At 46.2% G+C, this 23,609-nt stretch overlaps 1 protein-coding gene across 2 annotated transcripts in view; it reads left to right on the forward strand.

The window, feature by feature from the left end:
* Positions 1-23,609, forward strand: part of ADGRD1 (adhesion G protein-coupled receptor D1) — a 1,181,274-nt gene that overhangs the window by 1,095,517 nt on the left and 62,148 nt on the right. For both annotated transcript variants that reach the window (XM_085636451.1, XM_085636453.1), the window contains one exon: positions 21,723-21,849. In XM_085636451.1, the coding sequence (XP_085492577.1) occupies positions 21,723-21,849 (127 nt within the window). The remainder of the gene's footprint in view (positions 1-21,722; positions 21,850-23,609) is intronic.

The raw sequence follows: 23,609 nt of genomic DNA on the forward strand, positions 1-23,609 counted from the left end.
TCTTTGAATCCAACCTACGGTGGACCATACCCTGAAGATTGATCTTTCTTTCTTGCTTTCATCGGGCTGTCCCGTGATTTGCTTCGTCCTGAGGAAGAGCCCCTGTGCCTACTAGTCAATCACGCACTTCTCTGGGTCAAAACATCGATGTGCTTGTCATAATCCTGACCCTACTCTCTCCGCCCCAAGTGAAATGTAAATGTAAACCCCAAGCGGCCTGGAGATTTATGTACCTAGGGATGGATGTCCTTTGAATTACCAGTTTCTAACCATCGGTACGGCACTGTATATATCCTGTTCACACTTAGCACTTTTTTAGCACTTTTTTCACCATATCAATTGCGCCGTTTGAACAACTCATATGTTCATGAACTGTGACAGCCTTATAATGTTATCTCGACACCATAAAATGTAAAAGAATATATTGAATTATCCCTCAATACAACTTCGGATTTACTAAATTTTTTTGTGTGTTGTTTGTCCTTCCTTCTCTTACATTTTCAATGATTATTACTGAAAAGTTTGAGTACTGTTTTCTAATTGTTATCAATTCTGTACCCGACAGAACCAACACTTTCCACATTTTTATTACCATTCTGGCAGCAGCATTAGTGCAATCTTCCTCAAAGGTGGGAGCAGCATCAGTGCAAGCTTCCTCTCACAAAGGAGAGTTATGGGTAGAACACCAGCAGTGCAAGCTTCCCTCTCTCACAGAACTTACACCACCTGACAGCAGTTGCAGCTCCTCCGCTAAGGTGGAGGAGCGCCATCCCACTGCTCAGTGAGAGAGCCATTAAAAACTGAAAAATAAAATGAAAATAACTTAATGTTATTATCATTTTATTTAAAGTACTGGCTCAGTTGTTTGGGGGCGGAGCTGGGCTATTTAGAGGCTGGGGAGGATTGGTAGGCACTTCCGAATGCGCATAAAGTTTTGGCCGGCCATCTCGGGCCAGCCAAAATGTCAAGTGCACTTTGCATGTTCTCCACCCAGGGTGCATTACAGCCTTGGTGGAGAACATGCCGAGGGTCCCATTCCCTGTCTCAGCGCCGAACGACAGCACTCAGACCAATCACAACGCTGCATTGTAGCGTTGTGATTGGCTCAGGGGAGCCTGGATGCTTCCTGCTTCAACTGAGGCCAGAAAGAGGATGAAGAGCATGGAGGAAAGGTGGTGGCTGGCCGTATCCAGGCAGTTTTTTAATATTTATGTTTCATTTCCTCCCCCTCAACTCTTCCTCTGCTCCTCCTCGCCTGGTCTCCCCCCCTGCTCATTACAGCCGCTGCTGCCTGACTGCACCATAAGTGCAAGCTTCCTTTCCTCAAAGATTGAAGTAGCAGCAGTGCAAGCTTCCCTCTTTCAAAGAACTGGTACCACCTGACCACAGCATCAGTGCAAGCTTCCTCCCTCAAAGGAGGGTTACAGGTTGTGCAGCAACAGTGGAAGCTTCCCTCTCTTACAGAACTGGTTCCATTCTGTCAGCAGCATCAGTGCAAGATTTGTTCCACAAGGGAGAGCCATGGGCCGAGCAGCAGCAGTGCAAGCTTCCCTCCCACATAGAACTGGCACCGCCTGACAGCAGCATCAGAGCAAGCTTCCTCCCTCAAAGGAGAGTTACGCGTTGTGCAGCAGCACAAGCTTCCCTCTCTCATTGAACTGACACCATTCTGGCAAAAGCTTCAGTGCCATCTTCCTCCCTCAAAGGAGAGGTATGGGTTGAGTAGCAGCTGTGCAAGAGTCCCTTTCTCACTGAACTGACACCACCTGACAGAAGCTGTACAAGCGTCCTCACTCAAAGGAGAGGTACCGGTTGAACAGGAGCAGTGTAAGGTTCTCTCCCTCACAGAACTGGCACCACCTGATAGCAGGATCAGTGCAAGCTTCTACCCACAAAGGAGAGTTATTGGTTGTGCAGCAGCAGTGCAAGCTTCCCTCTCTCACAGAACTGGCACCATTCTCACAGCAGCATTAGGGCAAACATCCTTCCTCCAAGGAGAGGTATGGGTTTAGCAGCAGCAGTGAGAGCTTCTATCAGAGAACTGGCACCATTCTGGCAGCAGCATCAGTTGAAGCTTCCTACCTCAAAGGAGAAGTAAGGGTTGTGCAGCAACAGTGCAAGCTTCTATCACAGAACTGGCACCATTCTGGCAGCAGCATCAGTTGAAGCTTCCTACCTCAAAGAAGAGGTATGGGTTGTGCAGCAACAGTGCAAGCTTCTATCACAGAACTGGCACCATTCTGGCAGCAGCATCAGTTGAAGCTTCCTCCCTCAAAGAAGAGGTATGGGTTGCGCAGCAACAGTGCAAGCTTCTCCCCACTCACAGAACTGGCACCATTCTGGCAGCAGTGTAAGCTTCCTCCCTCAAAGGAGAGGTATGGGTAGAGCAGAAGCAGTGCAAGCTTCCTCCCTCAAAGGAGAAGGTATGGGCAGAGCAGAAGCAGTGCAAGCTTCCTCCCTCAAAGGAGAGGTATGGGTTGAGCAGCAACAGTGCACGATTCTCTCTCTCACATAACTGGCACCATTCTGACAGCAGCAGTGCAAGCTGCCACCCAAAAAGAAGAGGTATGGGTTAAACAGCACCAGTTCAAAATTCCCTCCTACACAGACTAGCACCACCTGACAGCAGAATCAGTGCAAGCTTCCTCCCTCAAAGGAGATGTATGAGTTGAGCAGCAGCAGTGCAAGCTTCCCTCTCTCATAGAACTGGCATCATTCTGACAGCAGGAGCACAAACTTCCTTCCTCAAAGGAGAGTTACGGGTTGTGCAGCAGCAGTGCAAGCTTCCCTCTCCCACTAAACTGGCCCTATTCTGGCAGCAGTATCAGTGCAAGCTGCCTCCCTCAGAGGAGTGGTACAGGTTCTGCAGCAGCAGTACAAGCTTCACTCTCTCACAGAAGTGGCAGCGCCTGACAGCCAGATCAATTTCAGCTTCCTCCCTCAAAGGACAATTATGTGTTGTCCAGCAGCAGTGCAAGCTTCCCTCTCTCACAGAGCTGGCACCTTTTTGACAGCAACTGTGGTGCAAGCTTCCTCCCTCAAAGGAGAGGTATGGTTTGAGTAGAGCAGTGCAAGCTTCCCTCTCTCACAAAACTGGAACCATTCAGACAGCAGCAGTGCAAGCTTCCTCCCTCACTCAAAGAAAAGGTATGGGTTGAGCAGCAGCAGTTCAAGCTTCCTCTCTCACAGAACTAACACCATTCTGACAGCAGCAGTGCAAGCTCCCTCCCTCAAAAGAGAGGTATGGGCTGAGAAGAAGCAGAGCAAGCTTCCTTCCCTCACAGAATAGGTGCAAATTGAGCTGCACGAGTTCTAACTTCACTTTGTAGCAGAGCAAGTAAAACATGGCTGCAGCAAAATAAGCACTCCCCTCCCACAGAAGCTAGTTGTGGTGCAGGAGTCACCTCACAGCACCAGAGCAAACTTCAAGGATCACACTACTTGTACAGGGATTGAGGTGAAACACAGATCTCTGAAAATGTGCTTAATGGGCCCATATCAGAGAATAGATGACTGGCTGAGTAAAATGTTAGAGCAGTCATCGCTGTTTTTTAATTTGGCTCTTATTAACACCTCTTGCTTTCACTTTACATAAGGTCAATACTGTTTACGCCATATTCTAAGGTCCTGCCTCTGTCACTTCCTGTAGACCCCTCTGCTGCTGTTCTCTTCCTGTCCTGACTGCTTCTGTTGTCACATCCTTCAGTCCTGCCTCTGTCACTTCCTGTAGACCCCTCTGCTGCTGTTCTCACTTCCTTCAGCCCTGCTGCTGTCACTTCATGTAGATCCCTCTGCTGCTGTTCTCACATCCTTCAGTCCTGCCGCTGTCACTTCCTGTAGACCCTTATGCTGCTGTTCTCATATCCTTCCGTCCTCCTGCTGTCACTTCCTGTAGACCCCTTTGTTGCTGTTCCCATATCCTTCAGTCCTGCCGCTGTCACTTCCTGTAGATCCCTTTGCTGCTGTTCTCATATCCTTCAGTCCTGCCGCTGTCACTTCCTGTAGATCCCTCTGCTGCTGTTCCCATATTCTACAGTCCTGCCGCTGTCACTTCCTGTAGACCCCTTTATTGCTGTTCCCATATCCTTCAGTCCTGCCGCTGTCACTTCCTGTAGATCCCTCTGCTGCTGTTCTCATATCCTTCAGTCCTGCCGCTGTCACTTCCTGTAGATCCCTCTGCTGCTGTTCTCATATCCATCAGTCCTGCCGCTGTCACTTCCTGTAGATCCCTCTGCTGCAGTTCTCATATCCTACAGTCCTGCCGCTGTCATTTCCTGTAGACCCCTCTGCTTCTGTTGTCACATCCTTCAGTCCTGCTGCTGTCACTTCCTGTAGACCCCTCTGCTTCTGTTGTCACATCCTTCAGTCCTGCTGCTGTCACTTCCTGTAGACCCCTCTGCTTCTGTTGTCACATCCTTCAGTCCTGCTGCTGTCACTTCCTGTAGACCCCTCTGCTGCAGTTCTCATATCCTACAGTCCTGCTGCTGTCACTTCCTGTAGACCCCTCTGCTTCTGTTGTCATATCCTTCAGTCCTGCCGCTGTCACTTCCTGTAGACCCCTCTACTTCTGTTGTCACATCCTTCAGTCTTGCCGCCGTCACTTCCTGTAGACTCCTTTGCTGCTGTTCCCATATCCTTCAGTCCTGCTGCTGTCACTTCCTGTAGACCCCTCTGCTGCAGTTCTCATATCCTACAGTCCTGCCGCTGTCATTTCCTGTAGACCCCTCTGCTTCTGTTGTCATATCCTTCAGTCCTGCCGCCGTCACTTCCTGTAGACTCCTTTGCTGCTGTTCCCATATCCTTCAGTCCTGCCGCTGTCACTTCCTGTAGACCCCCCTGCTGCTGTTCTCACTTCCTTCAGTCCTGCCGCTGTCACTTCCTGTAGATCTCTTTGTTGCTGATCTCCCAGTCCTCACTGCTGCATGCTCTCAGAAGCCTTGAGTCTCATGCTCTTGCTGTCACACCCTCTACGGTTGCCGCTGGCATGACCTGCAGCTCCTACTTCCGTCAAGCCCTGCATCCTTTTTAGGTCTCGCTGAGCCCAGCGCATGCGCTGGCTTGGAGAGACATTTTGTGTGTGAGTTTTCAAAGTGCTGCTGGCTGGCCTAGTGCTTGCGTTCACGCGACCGTGCATGCACGAACCGCAAGCCTTCAGCAGCACTTTGAAAACTCGTGCGTCATTGCGATCACTTTCGCTTTCAGAGCGATCGCGATCGCGATGAGGCACGCTTTCAATGCTTGTTTGGACGGGGTGTCCCTGCGCCAGTTCTAAGCAGGATGTGTGTTATTTCTTCCACAGCTGGACCGGCAGATTCCATGTATGCCCAGAGGGGGCGCTGCCACGGTGCAGTTTCTAAACTGGTGACTTTAGTAATGGCAACGCCCGGAACCTCTGCCGTCTAGCCCCGATAGGGTATGAATTATCAGGAGATAAATATACCAAAGCTCCACAAAGCCTGTTTCTTTTTGGAGAGCCAGCACACTTTCACTGAGGAAAAGCAAGTGCCAGCATAAAGTAATTCAATGCATCCCATTAATGCCAGGTGCCGACTGTATCTGCTGCCATCAATCAAAGAACAATGTGTGAGAAGGATTCTATTACAGCGCTTATAAATGTATGCTAGGAGTCTGGGAGCTGGCAGCCGGCCACTGCGGCCTCTGTGTACACTGTGAGCTTTGGGTTTCTGAACTTCTCCTACACTGAGTGAGGGTTTGCGTCCTGCCAGGGGGCACCTGCTTGGATGTTTGTAAATTGTGCTCCAGAGGTAAATGGCACGAGGCTTCTAGGAAAATACATAATATTTGTTTTGCATTGTGCTGCTATTCGAGTTTAAGAAGAGCCAACACATGTATTTCTCACTTCATTTTCGCCTGGTCGTAAAAACCAGCTATGTGTTTAAATTAATTATATTAATTGCATTTGTCCCGTAAGGTATCAAGAGTCTCTACAAGGGTAACCAATTCTGTAGCCGTACCCGTCTCTGTACTGCGAAGACGCCCTTGGGCAGGAGTTTGGGTTTTATAAATTTCCTATTCATTCATTCATTGGATCTTTGCGGTGCCAGGTTTTAGCAGACACCATTCATCTCTGACTGAATATCAAGTCCGCACATCCATACAATCAGAGATCCTTTTTATTTTTTGATGAATTAATTATCGCGCCATATGTTGTGCGTTAGGATGGGAATCCTGGCGTGGCACCGTCCTAGGGTCTGGACATTGAGAGCAGCTGAGAAAGAATTTTAAGGGCTGTCCGATTGGTTGAGCAAAGCAATGTGCACGCCTGTTCAACTTGCCTTGTATCCTGCTTTCACCGTTTTATGTTTTTAATTATCATAATTAGGGCTTAAAAAATTAACAGATGGCGTAACGTACTGAAGTTGCTTGATATGTGTGCGTGTATACACACACACACACTCTCTCTCTCACTCACACTCTCACTCACACCATACACTAGTGCTTTGGTAGACTCAGATGCTCGAGGTTGAATTTGCCCCAGCTCTTAGGACCCTTTCTGATGTAAGACACCACCCCCAGCCTTTCTGGGGTGATGGTGATCTGTCTCACTGTACCAGCACTATTACACCTGGAGTCATTTTTCTGGGATGTGACTCAATCTAAAGCAGCAATAATCGCATTTCTGGTGCATATGTATCATGTGGCTGGCCCTTACTGAGCCCTAAGGCCTTTTCCTTTGATCGTGGTATGTGACTGGCTGTTCCTCAGTTCCGCCAGCCTTTCTGAGGTAATACTGGCGTTTGTTTGTCTCTTCTTTAACTCTGTTCATCTTTCAGAGATGATCCTGACCTGTGACTCACTGTACCCAGCACTACTCACCTCTGAATCAATGGTTGACATGTATCTAAATTTGCACCAGCCCCACCTGCCTGTCAAAAACAAATGTGTTGTGTGAGTGGCCCTACTGGCCTTTTAGTGGTGATTTTGCCATGCGATTGACTGTTCTTCAGTTCTGCCAGTCTTACACGAATAATGCTTATATTTATTTATTTTAGGAGTTTTATATAGCACGAACATGACCCATCTGGGTTTCAGAGCGCTGTACAAATAGCAGGAACAAGTTAAAAACAAGCATTTGCAATGCAATAGGTCTCGCATTTGCAGAGTTTAAGCTGTTGCCATTGTAAATTGCAAAGTCTTTTATTTATGTTTTAAAAACCAACACGTAAACAAAAGGCATTGTCGTTTACAATGCCAACAGCTCAAACTCTCGCAAATGCGAGACCTATTGCATTGCAAATGCTTGTTCAAATTGTATCACACTTGATGAAAACGAAACTGTGTTCCACAATTACACAATATCTCGTTGCAGGGTTTGCTGGTCCTGTGCTTAATGCCCACTTAAATCAGTGTTTTTAGGATCAAATATAGGTATTTAGTTCTGAAAAAGGAACACAATAAGACGTGACTATTTATAAACCGCTGGAGTGTGTGTTGATTTTTATTTTTCCAAGTCCTGAGAAGCAGCTGAGGTCTGATAGGTCAGAGGTGTTTAGAGCAGTCCCGGTGCTTCCTGCTCTGGAGCCTGGCACACTCGTGCCAGCCTCTCCCAGGAGGGTGTGGACGGGCACGCACCGCGCTCCTTGTGATGTCAGCCTGTGCTGCACCTGCTCGTGCTGCTGAGACCTGCCTGTGACAGGTGGGCAGGTGGGCACTCATCCCAATCAGTCAGAAGGCTGTCTGTCGTTCGCCAGGCAGGAGGCAGACGGCGGCCACTGTCCGCTTCAGCGTTTTTGAAAACAGCCACGTGCAGGAAGCAGGTGAGAGCTGCTCTTTTCAGATATCAGCAAGTGTGCCCAACAGGCCGCTGCACATGAAATGCTGAGGGCGGGGCATGGGCACACGGGTTTGTGCCTCATTTATGGATAGGGCTGAGACAGGGCAGGTCACGTGACCTCTGGCTAGTCATGCCCCAGTCCTACTGGTCTTTGCCACGTGCCGCATGTCATACACATCAATATACTTTCTTACATCGTGTAATCAAAAGTTATATTTTAGGCACACTTTACCACTTTCGATTTTACACTTTGGCCAAGAAAAATTGGGGCATGTCTTCTTGGATTTCAAATGTAACTATCAGACCTTAACATGCCTTAACCAAGTTAGTCTGGGTCTAATCCACCTCAGATCTACCTTTTCACAAACGCCAGGGTGCACGTGTTTGCACATACGCTTGCACATGTGTTCCAGGTGTGACGTGCACAGACCCTGTTACCCAGCTGCACTGCAGTCCAGATGTGATCTGCCTCCTTATCCTGCTCCAAAGCCCGCTAGCCCCTGCAGATGCAGAGACATGACGTAGATGCTATCACATCAGAGATGCCCCATGTGAAGCAAAGAGCGAAGCGTGGTCCAGTGGCCGGACTGGTCCGCAGAACAAGGAGATCCGAGTTGTTTAATCCTGGCTCCCTTCTTGTTCAAACCGTGTGATCCTGGGCACATTGGTGCACTTCATGTGCCTCAGTTCTCTTGTGTGATAAGATTAGGAGTAGCTGAGCCTGTTTTTATAATAAGTATTTTACACTCAGTCTGGAGAGGGACACATTACTCTCTTCGAGGAGCGGCCCCTTCTTGGTCCTGGCGCTTTATGTATAAGGTCTCTTCCAAGCACTACAAGTAGACGGGGTTAGAGCATTTTTAAGTAGTAACATAACACCGCTGTTTTAAACGGAGCATTTTCATGGGTACTTTCTGTCACTGTTGTTAATGGAACACCTGAAACGTGAGGCTTGGCTCGTCGAGCCAGAGCTTGGATGGGGCTCACACGAGCCAGCCAAGGCCTGAAGTGGAAGGACACAAAGCGTGCTTCTGTACTGAATGCGTTGCTTGTTGTGTGTTCAATACTGACATGAGATCTCACCCGACAGCTAAAACTGCATCTAGCCAGACCTGAAGACATCAAGCGATCGATGCCATGGAGCTACCAAGCATTGCATGCAATTTACACCTTTCAAGTGTGTCATTTGTATCTCTGTTTCAAAGACTAGATTGCCTAGTGGTGGTTAGACCTTATAAGGGGCCACACTGAAGGAGTTGCGTCAAACGTGGGACAGCGCAAGAACCCTGGGCCACTCTACCCTATGAGGGAGTGTCACAGAAGACGTCACACCGTGCTTGAAGAGCTCACGCGCTTTAGTGGATACCTTACGCCATGAGGGCCCGACACACAAGGCTTCATGCCAAGCGTTGAGAGCCCATGTACCCATTGTGACTGTACCCTATGAGGGAGTGAAACAGCAGACGTCACACCGTGATTTAATAGATACCTTGCCTCATGATGGACCAACACGCAAGGCTTCATGCCAAGCTTGGAGAGCCCATGTACCCTATGGTCACTGTACCCTATGAGAGAGTAATGTAATGTAAAAAGAGCTTATAGAGCGCACTGCAACTCATCAAGCATCCTGGCGCTGAAGAGGAAAAAGACGGGACAGTTATTATAGTATAAGCAGGGTGATGTTAGATTCTGGGGAAAAGCCAGGTTTTAATTTGTTTATGAAAAGATAAAAGATCTTTCATCTGTCACAGCTCCAGGGGTAGTTTGTTCCAAAGTCTTGCAGCGGCAACACTGAAAGCTTGTCCCCCAGCTTAGCTCTTCTGATCCGAGGTGCTTTCACCCAGTAAGCTGCAGAGGACCGAAGGCAGCGGGCAGGGGCACACCAGCAGAATTTACTCTGCAATGGTATGGGACCCAGACCATGCAGTGCCTTAAACACAACACAGAGGGATTTAAAGTGGATCCTCTGTGCTATGGGAAGCCAGTGCAGCTCCACAAGGGCCTGAGTGGAAGAGGATTGACGGGGGCGCGTCAGAGCCAAATTAGCTGCCATATTCTGGATTCTCTGCAGTCTCCCAGTCAAAGATTTAGGGGATTCCAGCAATAACGAATTACAATAATCCAACCTGCTCAAAATCACGCTCCTAACTACCAAAGGGCGCGTTTGAGCAGGGAGCTGAGATCACGCTCCTCACTACAAGAGGGCGCGTTTGAGCTGGGAGCTGGGGAAGAATCTTCCTCAAGATCCTTACAAGAGAGAAACAGGTTCCCAAAATCTTGTTGACATGTGTTTCCAAGGTCAATTTCTCATTAAATGTAACTCCCAAATTGCTAACTGCCTTAGATGGTCGCAATGGGAGGTCTGCAGGAATAGGCCAGAAGTTGACCGGAAGAGAATGGGACACTCTCCCACCCTCAGTACAAAGGATTTCAGTTTTGTCTGCATTAAATTATAGAGATTTAAGTCTTAACCAACAAGCCACACTCTGCATACATGCATGAAAATTCTCCAAGGAGGTTGACTGTTATCCCTCCAGTGATAAGATCAACTGGGTGTCATCTGCATAGTTTACCATGCCTATGCCATAAGATTTAATAATTTCCACCAAGGGACGCATGTAGACATTAAACAGAATGGGGCTTATTGCAGAACCCTGCAGCACACCATGATGGATTTTGGTGAACATGGACCGAAAGGGGGAAGGAGCTACGGCCTGACTTCGATCAGATAGATATGAATGAAGCCATTTCTGTGCTAGACCGACTACCCCCACTCCTTCCAGCCGCTCCAAGAGAACCTTGTGATTGACCGTGTCGAATGCGGCAGACAGATCTAATAGGATCAAGATGGCATGTTGGCCCTTGTCTGCACGCAAACGAAGATTGTCCAACACGGTCAATAGGGCAGTCTCTGTCCCATGTCCCGGGCGGAATCCAAACTGAACCTCATCCAGAAGATCATTAGTCTCCAGGAACTGGGAGAGAGCTCTTCTCACATGGCGCTCAGTGATCTTTACTGGATATGGAAGGAGTGAAATAGGCCTGTAGTTTTTAAGACACGCCGGATCAAGTGAAGGCTTCTTCAATAGGGGGGAAACAACCGCTTGCTTCCAGCAGGAGAGAACCATCCCACTAAGCAGGGATTGATTACACAGCTGTCTGAGTGGAGGAAACAATTCAGATATCCAAACGCTTTCCAGACCCTATGTGGAAAAGGGTCTAAAGATGAGCCGGAGGAAACCCCCACAGCGATCTGCTCAAACACCTCAGTAGAAAGTATGTCGAAATGATCTAAGACAGGGATGTGAGCCGGGACCTTCCTCATCACTCTCGGGTCCTCCTGTTTATCCTGTGTGAGACCAGCAGTCTTATCAGCCATGTTATTTTCTTCCAACCCTTCAATAATTTTACTAATTTTATTGTTAAAAAAGGCAGCTAGGCTATAACAAAGTTCCTGTGTGGGAAGGACCTTATATTTAGTACACACCGGATTGGCAATATCATTCAATATTTTAAAAATGCTCTTAGAGCTATTTGGGGCCTTCAAGATTATATCTGCAAAGTACTGAGCTTTGGCAGCAGCAATACTTTTCTTATAGCTAGAAATGTTCTCTTTCCAGAGAACTTTGTCTGTATCCGCATACCCCTTCCTCCATTTTCGCTCTGCCTGTCTACAACCCAGCTTAAAATTTTTCAGGGCAGTGTTATACCAGGGCGCTGAGGGTTTACCACCTCTTCTGATCATTTTCTGCAGGGCGATCCGATCAAGATAGTTATTGATGTGTGAACAGAAGGTAATGTAATTATCCTCCACATATTTCCCTGGATCGAACAAGCCTTCCAGATGGAATATAGGGGAGGAGCTAATATTCCTCAACAGGCCTTTCCAGTCCCTGCTAAGATACCATCTTATCTCCTTCCTAACCATATCATTGCACATCAAATTTGATCAGATAGTGATCAGACCAGCCGACCGGGGACACATTCACAACTTCCACTGAGTCTTCCCTGGCGAATATCAGGTCCAAGGTGTGTCCCCCCGTATGTGTAGGCTCTACCACCCACTGAGTAAGGGACAGATCCATACATGATTGTAGGAGATTGTTATATCCTAAATCCATATTTCCGTTAGCCCATAGATTAAAATCCCCCAATATAAGAAGCCTGGAGTGTGAGAGAGCCATGTTACTGAACACATCCACCAGGTTTTTCTATTGGAGGAGGCTGGCCACTCCCGGCGGCCTTTAACATACCTGTCAGCACCTGGTGCCCAAGAGTGTTTAGAGCAAAGCCCAATAATTCAACCCCTTCGACCATGTCGATATCCACAGGTGAGAAGTTCCAGACCTCCTTAAAAAAGATCCCGACCCCTCCACCTTTAGCGCATGGACGAGGTTTATGAAAAGCTTTATAGCCCTGTGGGCATGCTAAGTCCAGTTCTAAATCCGAATCCGGATGGGTCCAAGTCTCCGTCACCACCAGAACATCCAAATCATGGGATTCCAACAACATCCGTGTCTCTAGGTAATGTTTACAGAGGGACCTAACATTAAGCAGGCCACATCTCAGAGAGTTTGTTCTAGTCAGATCAGTTACTGTCCCTACTCCTACCGGAATCACTTATTGAGCATCCCCCTCAACCTCGTCCTGTATGCCCATTACCTGAGGAGAGACACTCGGTTGTCTGGGAGCAGGAGCAGCAGAGTGTTCTACCCCAAAATCGGCATAATGGCTGGCGCTGTGCGCAGACAGGTCGCGAACGGGCGCAGACGGGCTTGCCTTCGGCACGCCGCTGGGTCGACACCAGCGCTTCGGCGCCAATATCATATTTATAGCTGTTGTGGGTAGAAAAGACTAGTCCGTCACTTCTCCAAAATGGCTGCCCCAAACTCTGCCACTGGAAGTGAGGACGACAATGAAACTGTATCGCAACATCACTCCCTCCACTTCAATCAGCATGAGCTGCGGTGGAACGGGGAGGAAATGCGGTATGTATGTGATTGCTAACACTATGCTCTGTACAGACAGTCAAAATGCCCAAACACATAAAAATTACGAGTGAAAACGGCGCAAATTAGGTATTTTTTTAATAAAGGCTGAAAGCAAGCAGAGATACAATAATCAAGAATTTAGCAAGTACAAGTGCCGCCTATGCGCGAGGAGCCCACAGTGACAGAAGTCGATTACCACTTTTACCGCTGCGCGTCGGCGCCATTATCATATTTATAGCTGTTGTGGGTAGAAAAGACTAGTCCGTCACTTCTCCAAAATAGCTGCCCCAAACTCTGCCACCGGAAGTGAGGACGACAATGAAACTGTATCGCAACACCACTCCCTCCACTTCAATCAGCACGAGCTGCCTGGAACGGGGAGGAAATGCGGTATGTATGTGATTGCTAACAATATGCTCTGTACAGACAGTCAAAATACCCAAACACATAAAAATTACCAGAGAAAACGGCGCAAATTAGGTATTTAAAAAAAAAAAAAACAGAGATACAATCATCAAGAATTTAAGCGAGTACAAGTGCCGCCTATGTGCGAGGAGCCCACAGTGACAGAAGTGAGAGAGTGAAACAGCAGACGTCTCACCATACTTTGAGCCCTCACATGTTTTAGTGGCTACCTTACGCCATGAGGGCCCGACACACAAGGCTTCATGCCAAGCGTTGAGAGCCCATGTACCCCATTGTGACTGTACCCTATGAGGGAGTGACACAGCAGACATCACACCATGATGTAATGGATACCTTACCCCATGAGGGGCAAACACACAAGGATTCATGCCAAGCTTGGAGACCTCATATACCCTATGTTCACTCTGCCCTATGAGGGAGTGACACAGCAGACGTCACACCATGCTTGGGGACCTCATGTTCCCTATGTTCACTGTACCCTATAAGGGAGTGACACAGCAGACGTCACACCATGATGGAATAGATACCTTACCTCATGAGAGGCCAACACACAAGGCTTTATGCGAAGCTTGGAGAGCCCATGTACCCTGATGGTCATTGTAACCTATGAGAGAGTGACACAGAAGACGTCACACCAAGCTTGGAGACCTCATGTACCCTATGTTTACTCTACCCTATGAGGGAGTGACACAGCAAACGTCACACCATGCTTGGGGACCTCATGTACCCTATGTTCACTCTACCCTATGAGGTAGTGACATATCAGACGCCACACCATAATGTAATGGATACCTTACGTCATGAGAAGCCAACACACAAGACTTCATGCCAAGATTGGAGAGCCCTTGTACCCTGTGGTCACTGTACCCTATGAGGGAGTGACACAGCAGACGTCATACCATGCTTTAATGGATACCTTACGTCATGAGAAGCCAACACTCAAGGCTTCATGCCAAGCTTGGAGAGCCCTTGTACCCTGATGGTCACTGTACCCTATTAGGGAGTGCCACCGCAGACGTCACACCATGCTTGGAGACCGCACATGCTTTAATGGATACCTTACATCATGAGGACCTGACACACAAGGCTTCATGCCAAGCTCGGAGAACCCTTGTACCCTGATGGTCATTGTACCCTATGAGGGAGTGACACAGCAGACGTCACACTATACTTTGAGCCCTCACATGCTTTAGTGGATACCTTACGTCATGAGGGGCCAACAAACAAGGCTTCACGCCAAGCTTGGAGAGCCCTTTCTGTTAAAGGCGGGTGCACACGGGTTTGTGTCCGATTGATATCCATGTAAGATATAAGCTGATGGCGCCAGACCATTTGAGGGACTGATGCAGAGTGTCACACCTCACTTTGAGAGGCAGCATGCCCTGATGGTCACTGTGCGCTATGAGGGTACAAGACATAATGCCAGGTATGGACAACCCTTTTACCACCATAATAACTAACTTTAAAAGAGGCTGATGTATAAGGATCTGTGCCAGAGTTGGAGATGCCCATTTAGGCTGATAATAACCAGACTGGCCAAGGGACCGCTGCATAGAGTCACACCACACTTAGAGAGCGCACGCACCCTGACGTTCACCAGACTGGACAAGGGCCCGATGCATAGGGATAAACCACACTTGGAGAGTGCACCCACCATGACATTCACCATACTGTATAAGGGACTGATGCACAAAGAGTCTTGCCCCCTGGGAGAGCTCACTTACTTAAATTTGCACCTTACGTTATGAGTGGCCAACACACAAGTCATTATTCCAGGCATAATGAGCTCTTTCTGTGAGAGGCCGATGCACAACAGTTGTGCTAGACTTAGAGATGCCCATATAAGCTGATGATAACCAGACTGTCAGAGCAACTTATGCATAGAGTCCTGCACACTTGGAGAGCCCACCATAACCTAGGAGGCACTGACACACCAGGCCTCACGCCACCTTGGAGAGCTCTAGTACCTTGATGGTGACCAGGCCTCATCATTGGCTAACACACACAGCATCATTTAAACAGGAGGAGGGTGCACACTTCCTGTTTGGCTGTCCCCCCATTGCATTCTGGTAGCTCCAGTCTTCCATTTGGTTCATACTAGAAACTATTCATGTGTTTGCCACCCAGTATTGACAGAAGAAGATCTGAATATTGTTCAGTTTGCTTGGGCATGGGCTTTGTACTTTCCCCATTATTTATATTTCCTACATATAACTGCTAATTCTCAATGGAAATATTGTGCTATAGACTAAGGTATGCATGGTCCATGTTACTCACTGGAGTCACCAATACTTTCAACAGATACACTGACAGATACACTGGAGTCTACCTCTGCTTCAACCATCTACTATCCTCGTACACAGTCAGATGAGTGGTACTTGCAAGGCTCTGCCACATGAGGGTGCTGAACACTTCCTTGCTGCATGATCTGCAGGTCCTAGAAGTACTTCTTTTCATTTATTTGAATCTCAAAATATTATCTAGAGCACTGGCTACATTTCCTGCAACCACCAGACAAGTCCCGAGCACCTGTGCGAACTAGTCAGTGTTATATATCCAGTGCAGCCTGTTCATTCTATCCATCAGTTTCTATCCTATTCCTTTCTTTATGCCTCTTCCCATCAGCTCCTGTGCTGCCCCTTTATTTCTGACCACCTGCCATATATTCCAAGGCTGCCTGTAAAGATGAGGTCTCCACTCATGGTTTTCCAATATGTAGTCATTGGTTGAGAAGTCGATGAAAGTAGATACAGGTCTGAAGGGCGCAGCACATCAACACCAACTGCCTTCAGCATTCATCTCCCTTCATCATCACATTCCAATCCTGACACTCCACATTACATCATACAATGTAAGTTCAACATTCCACCTGACATTGACAAATACAATAGAATCAATGTGCATCATGTAAAACCTAAACACCACACATCTCCCCCTTTTCACAAAAAACCACAAGAACATATTTAAGAATGAAAAAATTGATAACATAAAACAGACTCTGCACCAACACACTATATACTAAAATCCGCTAACAAAATCTACTGTAACAATGTTATATGGTGCCAAATACAACTTAATCATAGAAATCTTCTTGTACGTCCCTGTAACATTTGTCTGTCTTGATCTTCCTCTTGTTTGACCATGTCTACACTCGTGTTCTTCTTATTAACCATAGCCAAACCAGACATGTTCCACCATTTCTTGTGTTCACAGCTTGGCCCTTTATATCAACGATAAGAATGGGCTCTCTAAATTTTGATTTTCCCTTTTGCAGCACCAAGAATTCTTTAACACACACAAACTCTCACACTGTAAATTTTATATTTTGTCTTTTCCTCTGAAAACTCAATCTCTTACATCTTTCACGACTAATCTTATCACTTGTATATTTGACCTTGCTGGACTCATTCAACACTTCACACTCACCCCCCAAAGCTTTGAGTTTCCAAAATGGGTTCAAAGCCGACACTACTTTCCTGCCTCTCATCAATTCATAAGGTACCGAACCAGTAACTGAATGTCGGGTGGTCCGGTAAGCCCACATCACATCTCTGATGGTAGTTTCACAAGCAACTTTTGCTTTAACTGCACTCTGAATGCATTCTACTAGCACTCTATTGAATCTTTCAACTTTTCCGTTACCCTGTGGATGATAAATGTGCATAAATGTTTCACACACTTTCTTCAAAAATTCCACCATATAGTAGGAGGTGAATTGTGCACCATTATCGCATACAATCTCCTTAGGAACCCCTTCTCTGCTGAATACATCTCGCAAAAAACAAATTACTGCTTTGGTGTTGGGTTTTGATACTCCTCTTACCTCCACCCACCTGGAAAGAGGGTCTATCAAAACCATAAAATATCTCATGCTATTTGGTAGTATGTGAAAAGGACCTACAAATCAATAGCCTCTCTTTGCCATACTCTGTCTGGACGTAATGTAGGTCTCAGACAAGGTGTAGCTGTAGACAAATGTTTGTCACTGTAAAAAACATTGCAGACACTCCCTTACCAATGTCTCCACTTCTCTATCCAGACTGGGTAACCAAAATTCATTCTGAATTCTGTGTTTGGTAGCAGTCATGCCTAAGTGACCAGATTGAGCGTGTCCATTATCATATATTTTAAACAACTCAGAGGAAACAATTTGTCTCCCCATAGCAATAAATTATCTTCTAAAGACAGCTCATCAGCTATCTTACAATAAGGTTAAAACTCTACATCAAGAGATTTTTCTTTCAGCCAACCAGTAATTACAAAATTCTTAACTTGTTTTAGGACAATGCCATTTTCTAGAGCACTTTGCCATTCTTGCTTATCCTTGCAAATTACTCTATCCCCCACCTATGCAATAATGCATTCCTCCATATACTCTTGGACTCTTGTTTCCATCTCACTATTTTCTACAGGTAGCCTAGGGAAGAAATCTTCCTTGACATTTTTTCCTCCTGCAATGTGATTAATCTTAAAATTAAACTCTAATAATTTTGTCGCTAACCTGGATGTGGCTTTCTTTATCATAGTACCAGACAAAATGTCAACCAAAGGTTTATGATCTGTCCCTACCCAAAATTTCCTTCCCCATACATTAGGTCTGAATTTTTCTATGCCCCATACACAGGCTAACATCTCTTTCTCAATTACTGAGTATCTCAATTCCACCTCCTTCATTCTCCTAGATGCTAACCCAACTGTCACTTCAGTACCTCCAACTATCTGTGAAAGAACAGCACTCATGCCATAAGAACTGGCATCCACAGTCACATATGTATCTCTAACTTCAATATATGGTTGAAGTACTGGACCTGCCAATATACTCTGCTTGATGAATTGAAAATGCTCCAGACTAGTTGAAATCCATATGAAATCTGCTTCTTTCTTCAGTAGACTTCTAAAACACTCAGTTAGGCTTTCAAAATTTTGGATGAATTTTGTATAAAACTCGCACAAACCAATAAATGATCGCAATTGATCCTTCTCAACTGATGAGGAGCATTAACAATACTTTCCACAATGCTGGGTTTGTCTCCATCTTTAGAAAGGATATGACCCAAGTATTCTATCTCGTTTAACTGCAAAAGTGCATGTATCTTCCTTAACAGTTGCACACTTTTTCTGCAGAGTTAACAACACTTGTTTCACAACTTCAGCATGTTCTTCTTCTGTATCATTGTGCACCAAAATGTCACATTGAAAGACAACAACAATGGACACTTCTCGCAGCATACTGATAATTACTTTCTGAAAAAAACTACACAGCCCAGGCCAATCCAAATGGCATGCGGCAGAATTGAAATGTACCATCAGGTGTAACAAACGCTGTCAAATTACGAGAATGCTCATTCAAAACCACCTGATGGTATGCTGCATGCAAATCTAATTTAGAAAACCACTTGGACTGACCTACAGACAGGATCAGGTCATCAATGTGTAGTAACAGGTAATTGTCTACCCAAATTGCTTTGTTGAATGACCTCAAGTCTACACATAGACATAATTCCCCATTTTCTTTTGCTAAAACTATTGGTGATAACCATAATGTTGCATCCACCCTCTTAATAATATCCTCATTCTGCAAGTCTTTTAACATTTGTGCTTATTCTCTTGTTATGCTATGAGAAACATTTCTTAGTTTATGCTCAATGAAGAAACAACTTTTTTGATCTTAATAGTGTGAACAAAAGTTTTTATTTTCCCAATATTATTCTGAAAGACATTTTAAGACTTTCTCTTCTAATGCACTTTATTGCAGACTACATTTATCAACGAGATCAGGCATTTCTGAACAGGTTTAATAACTATCCCAAACTCAGCTTGGTGCCACCACCCCAGTGCATTTATGCCTTTGTAGGCAACATAAACTTTCCCTTGTATAGTTTTATTCTCAAACATAATGTCACCCCAAAAATATCCACCAGGTCTATTCTGCCGCCCTCAAACTCCATTGTCACCACATCTGGGGGTTATAAGACTTTCTGTGGCCAAATTATTTTATTTGTCCATTGAAATAATTGTGATTCTTCAACCTGAATCAATGAGGAGCGGAATTGCAACACCCTCAGTTTGGATGATGACAAGAGGATCAACTCCAGCATGCACAAGTCTTGGTGTGCGCACGGAGTGCAGACAATGATGGTAAGCGCTCAAGAATCCGGCATGCGGTAGCTTTACTGTTTAACCCACGTGCAGTAATGTAATGTTGTGCCTTTATCGGAAACAAACACGAGCTTCCGTAGCATGTATGTGGGAAATTTAAATGTCCTCAAAATTGAACGGCTAATGCTCAGAGCGCCCTCGGCCTGCAGTAAAATCAAAAGTATGGGAATGTGACTGTACTCCGAATGCAGCCGAATTCAGCACAGCTCCAATCTGAAAAGCACCATTCCACTACACGATTTCTGGAACCCCAACCAATGTGAAACCAGTACCTTGTATAAATGCAGCGATGGCCAGCAGTATTTTTCCTTGAGAAAAAATCATCAGAATGCTCCCAAGCTTGTTGCCAAATCTATAAAGATAAGGTCTCCCCCGTGGTTTGCCAATAAGTATTTACTGAAAGAGAAGTCGATGAAACATTCGACCTGACACTGAAAAATACAATAGAAACAATATGCATCATGTAAAACCTAAACAACACACTGCTCCTTTTGTTCTGCCCTTTTATTCTAGCACTGCTCCTTTTTTATGCTCTTTTCCTTGCATTCTGGTTTATTCCATTTTGTTCTACCCATAAACTCTGCCAGCTCAGCCGGATCTTTGAAAATAATGTTATGAATAGAAATATTATTCAAACTGTTTTCAAACTTTGAACTCTCCAGTGCAGTACAGCAATCATGTTGTCTTAAAGAAACTCCATAAAGACCTAAAATATGCAGGAAGCCGCCATGGTGGAGAGCTCGCGGCGCAGAACCCACAGCGGAGAGCTTGCGGCACAGAACCCACGGCGGAGAGCTTGCGGCATAGAGCTTTGTGGCAGAGCACGAGGCAAAGAGCACGCAACAGAGAGCTGATGCTGCAGAGCACGAGGCGGAGAGCTCGCAGCAGAGAGCTGATGCTGCAGAGCACGAGGCGGAGAGCTCGCAGCATGGAACTGATGCTGCAGTGCACGAGGCGGAGAGCTCGCAGCAGAGAGCTGATGCTGGAGAGCACGAGGTGGAGAGCTCGTGGCAGACAGCTTCTGGTGCAGAGCTCCCGGCGGAGAGCTCCTGGCACAGAGAGCTCGCTGTGGAAAGCTGATGGTGGATAGTGCAAGGCGGAGAGCTTGTGGCAGACATCTTGCAGTGGAGAGCTTGCGGTGAAGAGCTCGCGGCGCAGAGCTCATGCCGGAGAGCTCACTTCAGGGAGCTGATGGTGGAGAGCGTGAGGTGGAGAGCTCATGGCTGAGAGCTGCCGGCAGAGAGCCCGTGGCAAAGAGCTTGCGGTGCAGATCCTGTGGCGCAGAACCTGTGACGGAGAGCTCGTGGCGGAGAGCTAGCAGCGGAGGGCTTATGATGGAGTGCGCGAGGCGGACCGCTCGAGGCATGGGCACATACATTACCTACTGATCACCTAGTGCAGTCAATCTATAGATCACCAGCTCTGCCTCTATCTTCATCAATACCTGCTGTGCTGGTCATATGTCCTCATGCATTAGGCGGTAGAATGGCAAATGAGGAGAAATACTTTTTTTAATTTTTTTATTTTACATGAGAGCAAAATGTCATTAATGATTGTTGATGTGCAAGAAGGTGTCCCTTCCTGCACTTAAAAAATCATTAAATAATAACGATTTGTTATCTCTATGTGTGCTGTATTCTGCAGCACACGCAGAATTAACAATTCACTATTATTTCACATAGACAATAATTCCCTGCAACAAAGGCACCCTTGCACTATGGTGCAAGGGTGCCTGTGTTGGTGCTAAGCAACTATTTTTAGCACCAGTGCTAGGAAAACACAGGTTTTCGTTGTATTGTTGCAAATAAGGTGCATCCCTGCGTTTGGAAATGGCAGTGCACGACGCTGCAAAATTTGCCCCACCGCCACGCTCCGCCATTTCCTTTCCTTTTAAATATGCCCCTTAGGTTTCTCTTTTCGTGTTCCAGAGCCATTGCTGGAGTTTAATTGTTTTTAAATAATATTGGAACACCTCATCTTTTTAAAGACAATGTTTACTACAATATGATCTTGCTAATATTCAAATCCTATGTTTAATCTTACAAAATTGTTTTGATACTTACATTTTCCTTTTAAAACTCAAATTAGTTTTAATACTCAAATCATCCTGTTAAAGATCACATTTTCTTTCTTAAGCCCACCTTCTTTCTAATGTTAACATTTTAGTTTTATATATATGCTCTGTTTGTTACAAATCTTTGGTTTCAATGTTGACCCTTTTTAATGCTTTTATACTTTTTTGTACACATCTTTTTTGTGCTATCTTTTCATAGTCACATTTCTGTAATGCTTACATCTTCTTCCTCATGTTTTTATTTCACACATTCTCTTTGCTTTGGCCTTCCCACCAGGCTGACGGCCAAGGCTGTGGCGGTTCTGCTTCCAATTCTGGGTAGTTCCTGGATCTTCGGGGTGCTGGCTGTCAATGACCGTGCAATCATTTTCCAGTACATGTTCGCCATATTTAACTCCTTGCAGGTGAGTCAATGTCCAGAATGTCAACAAATACTGTGTCCGAATGCCCAGAGGGTATGAAGAATGTGCCATTCACTGTTCACTAGTGGCCCAGTCAAAGTGCCATGCACTGTTTACTAGTGGACAGTCATAGTGTGCCATGCACTGTTCACTAGTAGCCAGGTCATGTTGTGCCATGCACTGTTCACTTGTGGCAAATCCATAGTGTCATGCACAGTTCACTAGTGGCCAACTCATAGTGCCATGCACTGTTTAGTAGTGGCCCAGTCATATTGCGCCATGCACTGTTCACTAGTAGCCCAGCCATAGTGCATCTTGCACTGTTCACTGCTGGTCCATGCACTGTTCACTAGTTGCCCATTTATAGTGGCATGCACTGTTCACTAGTGGTCCAACCATAATGTGCCATGCACTGTTCAGTAATGGCCCAGTCATGGTGCCATGCACTAACGACCTGTATATAGTGTGCCATGCACTGTTCACTAGTTGCCTGGTCATGCTGTTTCACACACTGTGCACTAGTGGCCAATCCATAGTGCCATACATTGTTCACTAGTGGCCAATTCATAGTGCCATGCACTGTTCACTAGTGGCCCAGTCATATTGTGCGATGCACTGTTCACTAGTGGACTAGTCATAGTGCATCATGCACTGTTCACTGGTGGTCCATGCACTGTTTATTAGTTGCCCAGTTATAGTGGCATGCACTGTTCCCTAATGTCCTGTTCATAGTGTGCCATACACTGCTCACTAGTGGCCCAGCCATAGTGCCATGCACTATTCACTAGCAGCCCGATCATAGTGTGCCATGCACTGTTCAATAGGGACCCAGTTATAGTGTCATGCAAGTTCACAAGTGGCCCAGTCATAGTATGCCATGCACTATTCACTAGTGTCCCAGTCATAGTTTGCCATGCATGGTTCACAAGTGGCCCGGTCATAGTTTGCCATGCTCGGTTCACTATTGGCCCGGTAACATTGTAAGCCATGCACTTTTCATGAGTGGTTAGTCATAATGCCATGCACTGTTCACTAGTGGCTCACACATGGTGCCTTGCACTCTTCACTAGTGGCCCAGTCATCATGCCATGCACTGTTCACTAGTGACCCAGTCATAGTGTGCCATGCACTATTCACTAGTGACCCGATCATAGTGTGCCATGCATTGTTCACTAGTGTCCCTCTGATATTGCAATGCGCTGTTCACTAGTGACCCGGTTATAGTGTGCCATGCATTGTTCACTAGTGTCCCTGTGATAGTGCCATACTCTGTTAACTAGTGGCCCAGTCATAGTGTGTCATGCCCTGTCATAGTGTGCCATGCACTGTTCACTAGTGGCCTGGTCATAGTGTGCCATGCATTGTTCGCTAGTGGACCAGTCATAGTGCCATGCAGTCCATTCCAGGAACAGAATAAACACTGATTACTTTGCACAAATTGGCTTGGTGAAAGTAATGTTTATGATACACTACGACTTACATGATAGCGCTGCAAACTGTGCCTCAACGATAGCGTATCACTGCACGGGCAAGGTGTGCATGAAGGTGCCAGGCACGGCACACCGAGGGGCATCCATCTCAGTGACATGTACTGGACCCTCAATGGTTCATCCAAAGCACTATGTTCTTCCCACCCAGGGGCTCGAGTGCAGTGCTACGCTTGGCACACTCAGACTCAGTATTTGTCTCACGCACTCCACAGTGATTGACTTGATGCTTGGGCCATGAAGTGCACACTCGGGAGGTCAATGCCGCTGTCATGC

This window comes from Triturus cristatus, chromosome 11 (genome assembly GCF_964204655.1).
Source record: "Triturus cristatus chromosome 11, aTriCri1.1, whole genome shotgun sequence".
NCBI lineage: Eukaryota > Metazoa > Chordata > Amphibia > Caudata > Salamandridae > Triturus > Triturus cristatus.